Below are 5,224 nucleotides of genomic sequence, written 5' to 3' on the forward strand. Positions count from 1 at the left end.
ACAACCAATCACCGTACTGACCGCTTCTAAAACTCATGCACGAGAATCGACGTAATCCATAGCAATGGTGCGTCACTCTTAGTTTACTCTTAGTGATTTATCCTTAGTATGAGTAGGTCTCAGCGGCTTTGTGAATAACTTTTAAGAAGAAACTCCTACGTAAAATGTTTTAGCGCGAGTTAGGAGCACTCCTAGCGGTAAGATAAAATGCTTTGTGAATACGGCCCCTGAACTCCTTCACCTGAGTTAGTGATAAAAAAAAACTACCAATAAAGTATGTCAGCAAGCAAAAACATGTGGGTTATGATTGGCATGAGGAGTGAAGGCAGTTCAAAACTTGCATCAGAACATCTAGAGCACTGACGATACTCAACAAAATGGTTGTGAACTCATCCAAGCTTCTGCAGTGCTACCATATCCTGCCAAACATGTTTTTTTAAAGAAACAGGCTTTTTGATTCACTGTTGTTAATCATTTATAGTTAAGTTATTCAGACAGTGAAGGTGACAGGAAGGAGCATTTGGCAACAACGGTTGAGTTTAGGAGTGACGATCACAAATGGTGTCAGCAAGCCAAGGAAATATTATCAAATCAGTTGTTCGGTGGATGCAGAATGCATGAGAGTTATACTCATCTGTGGCAGGGCTGTCGAAGCATAGGGAAATTATTTGAAGGCACAAGGAGTAACTGACTACCAAAAAACATTCAGAGACTTGAGATTGCTGTTGGTAGAAAGTTAACATTAATTCAAAGCTAGGCTAATGTTAATTATCTTTTTTTAAATACTGAAAACTATAAATGGACATCAAATGTTTTTGAGAGCGACTTTGTGTCGGTCCCTCTGCCCTATATTTACACTGGGATACGCTGTGTAAAATAGAAAGAAAAGCATTCTACTTCATGCTGTCAAAATAAGAATATACAACTATAACTGTGACCTATGTATGTATGTATGTATGTATGTATGTATGTAATGCACACAGAACTCATAACCGTTTTTAAGATATGCATTCCTGTCGGCCTTAAGAAAATATTCTTTATCTCTATTCTACAAAAGATTGACATTATGAAAATGAGTTGGTATATCATCTCCTCGTGAAAACAGCAAATACATTTTTCGTCTTAATTATGACTCTGATTATGGATTTGCATTAAAACACAAAGTAAAGGTCACTGACGATCTTAGCAATGCATCCTTCTTTGTGAACAGTCTTTGCTCAGGGTAGTGTTTAGTATTATGGAATATGTGTAATTAACTTTGGCTCTTTGTTGGAGTGTTTTCAGAAAATGCTGAAACAACATGCAGTCTATTTAAGCATTTCCCCTGATGGTCAAGCTTTTAAGCCACAGCCTAATGGATAATATTCTGAGACCTTGAAAGTTCAGTAACTTATTCAATATTATACGGTCTTAGGGTTTTAAACAAGAATGCACTCTAAAATGTATATAATAATTTAGAAAAAAATATGGCCTTATCCTTTATAAGGCAGAGAGAATAATGACCAAATTGTGAGAACCTACAAGTGTATCTTTCATGCGCTGAGTCTACAACACAAAGTGGAACTCAAAGCGGAAAAGATGGATGACTCCAAAAGACCAACAACTTAATCCCACAGCATTTAAAGCAGAACACAGAGATAAACAATAACAAGTGATTCCTCCCAATTTGGATAAGAACAACTCGGAATTCCAACATCAATCCTCTTGCTGCATTGCATACCTGCACAATATCTGATTAAAGGAGTTTTAGAAGCACAAATTCACAAAGTTTCCCCTTAGAGTCCAAAGGGACAAAGTCCAAGTTTATTCCTGGCAGCACATAGAACTATCGTGGCTAATGGTTAAGTAACCAGAAGTTATGTATGCCTTTATAAGATCAAGATAAGACAATTCCTTAATTGCCTTCTAATGCAGTAATGTTCGCATTACTCCAAATCGACTTCCAAATGTTGCATACATAATTATGTTAAGGAGAAGCCTTTACTTTAACGGCAACTAAAACCAACTAAGTTTTTCCTTACAAGTATTGGCAGTAATAAATGAAAAACTGAGATGGTTGAAATAAATGTGAACTAGGACACAGAAAAGAGAGAAGGTCCCCGCCAACTATGCAGTAGATAGAACAATATTTACTGGTAGTCGCTCATTTATCATTCAGGTTAGCAAACAGACTATCCAAGATTAAAGTTACACAGGATGTCTGTTAATTCTTGAGAATATAAAGCTATATTCTCACTGAAATAGTGATGCAGCATCGATCCTCAGTCAAATCTAAAAGCAAGGATGTCGAGATAACTGTGTGATTAAAATTAACCCTCATCATTGAACCGCAATTGAATGGAAAATTTGGTATTATTATAAAGAAATGCAATCATTTTAAAGTAAATCTCCTAAACTGGCAGATGACCTCAGCTGTGAAACAACATTTTTGGTGTTAACTCTAATGTAAAGCCATGTAGCCATGTAGAGCCAGCTTTTTAACTCACACTGCGATAATTACATGTTATTTTCACTGGAAATGATATCTTATTATGTACAAAAATATATAATTCAGATCGATCCCTTATAATTCTGCCCAAGCAAAAACAAAATCAGTCAATGGAATCCATCCGATATTTTTTACAGTCCTGTTTTCAGAGATATATTTATATACTCTTTTACATAACTCTCTACCAAGCTGTCATTCATCACAGCTAAAAACCTCCCATGAGCAAAATAGGGGCAATAAACCAAATCACTGCTATACCTTTATGTTATATGAAGAAAAAAATAGTTCTAAATGCCTGTACACACATGGATGCATATGTAACTTGTACCACGTTCAGAATAAATGAAATGTGGTTGCTGTAGGTAGCAGCTCTGAGCTTTTCCAATCAGTATCCCTGCCGCCAGTGAGGCTGGGGACCATTAGCACCAGCGAGCCAACTGAAATGACTGATGTGACATGACAGGGGCTTTCAAAGAAGCCGTCCTACCGTTTCAATCATTGTCATTCACACACATGCCTACCCTCTATTGCAGCTACCCTCAATAGGCAACCGGGTGCTTTCACATTGTTGTTTTACTTTCACAAAATGTCTTCATTCATTAATTTGAAAAATCATAGAGCCCATCACTTCAAATAAATATGCTTTTAAAGGTTGTCATCATCCTATATAGCCAATTACTGTTTGAGTTATAAAGTAATATAATTTAAACTCATCCTATGCATTATATTGATAAGCTACGTATTTAATATGAAGTGACAACTGACATTAAATAATCAATACATCAATAAAAGTGCATTAAGTATTCCATTAACATGCAAACAAAATCCATAATTGTCCAAATGTTGCCTTGATAAGAAATGGTATATTGAAGAATATGATGGGTTTGAAAAAAAAGCATTGTCGTTATTCTAATGGGCGTTGCCTCATGCCTAATCTCCATATCCCTTTGTATAAAATGGTGCACAATATGGTTAAAATGTGATCATGGTACAGCTTTAAGATATGAAGCCTAGGCTAGAATTGAAGTTTCACACATGTTGCAGAAGATTATTTTGACATTGCAAAGCAGGAGTGAACACTTATTGAGCTTTTAGGAACTGACTTATACTGAGAAATAACTCTTGCTTTTACAAAATATTATTCAAAAACGATAATCACCTACATACTGCCACACATAGATCAGCCATCTTAATAGTTATCACTATAGCAGATTAATAATTGAATGCCAAGTGAACACAACAGGCGAGTGGGAAGGACGCCTTCCTTCCACTTTCACATCAAACTTTTTTTTTATGCGAATTGAGTCATGCAGACAGAGGAAGCTATCAGTTCCCTACCTCTCTCCTCCTGCTTTCTGCCCCGGGTCTGGTGATGAGCGCCGTGTCACCGCACACCACGGCCGCGTCCTCCACGAACACGCAGTCCGGGAGCGACTCGTCCGCGGGGAGCTCCACCACCTTCAGCCCGAGCCTCGTCCCCAGGACCTGGACGTACGCCTCGTGCTCGCTCCGCGCCCCGGCCAGGTCCACCTCCGCCTGGCTGCTCCGGAGCGCTTCTTTGGCCAGGGACGCGGGGACTCCCCGGACGACGGCGTGGGTGTAATGACCAAAACCTGCCATTAAACCAGCCATTTTACCAGCCATGTTTTTGCTTCCCCTCTTCTTGGCACGCTCAAATCTGGAAAAAAAGAGGCTTGAAAAACACCCTAACTGACAACCCGACGAATGAATGAGAGAAACTACTAGCAGTTAACCCGATGCTGCCCGGCTTTATTATTTGTTCCGTGCTAGTTTGTTGGGTTTTTATTCTTTGTTTACAGTAGCCTGCTGCACACAGTGTCAATCAACCCTGCTCGAGTCTCCAGGCGAGCGACAGTGGTTCGGTGGCGCGCACAGACCATCACGTGTAGCCTACGAGTCTGTCAGCCCTGAGAGAGGCAGCCCAACAAGTGACAGTCAGACACACCGAGCACATTTCACATTTCACACTGCATCAGCAGAGCAGAGCCTGCGTGTCAAACTCTTTCAAGCTCTTATTAGTTTCCCATACATTGAAACACATTATGCCTCAATTGTTCTGCCTCTACCAGCCTTGAAAATATACGGAAAGTTTCATGACTTCGATCAGCAGAAATAACTTGCAACTATTCTGGTTGATTCATAATTTGAGTAAATGTTCCTTAATGTTGATGAGTTGATGCTCTTTCAGAATCAGAAACAGGTTTATTACCAGGTAGGATGACACGTTCGAGGAATTTGACTTGATGTCATGGTGCATAGCCTACATAAAAGTAAAATAAACATTAAAAACACAGATAGAGAACTATTTTAAGAAAACTATAATATCATTAAAAAATAATAAAACTTGTAAAAAATATAGCAGTATTTACATGTTGGTCCTATGTGATAATAAACTCTTTTAGGTTTAGGCTTTTTTAGGTTTTGGATTGTTGATTTAAGAAATTGTGATCAGCATGGTGTTCAACACTAGATCCAGCAATCGAATAATCCAAATAAATAAATAATAATAATTTAGCTGCAGCCAAATAATCAATAGTAAATGGCAACTTTCACTATCCACAGTGTTGTCTGTATTTGGACCACTTTGATATACCTTCAGAACATTTTCCTGTCAAATAGTAAGATTTATGGGCAGCGCGCTATAATATTTTTCATTTCATAGATATTTGATATCAATAAAACAATTAAGAATTTGTTAAGAAATTTGAGAAGCAT

General features: G+C 38.1%; 1 protein-coding gene across 1 annotated transcript in view; it reads right to left on the reverse strand.

Moving 5' to 3' along the window:
* ddah1 (dimethylarginine dimethylaminohydrolase 1) overlaps positions 1–4,480 on the reverse strand; it is a 69,422-nt gene extending 64,942 nt beyond the window's left edge. The window contains exon 1 of the mRNA XM_010786099.1: positions 3,827–4,480. Coding sequence (XP_010784401.1) covers positions 3,827–4,132 — 306 coding nt within the window. The 5' untranslated portion in view covers positions 4,133–4,480. The remainder of the gene's footprint in view (positions 1–3,826) is intronic.
* Positions 4,481–5,224: the final 744 nt, after the last annotated feature.

This window comes from Notothenia coriiceps, unplaced genomic scaffold (genome assembly GCF_000735185.1).
Source record: "Notothenia coriiceps isolate Sejong01 unplaced genomic scaffold, NC01 NC01_scaffold00028797, whole genome shotgun sequence".
Classification (NCBI taxonomy): Eukaryota; Metazoa; Chordata; class Actinopteri; order Perciformes; family Nototheniidae; genus Notothenia; species Notothenia coriiceps.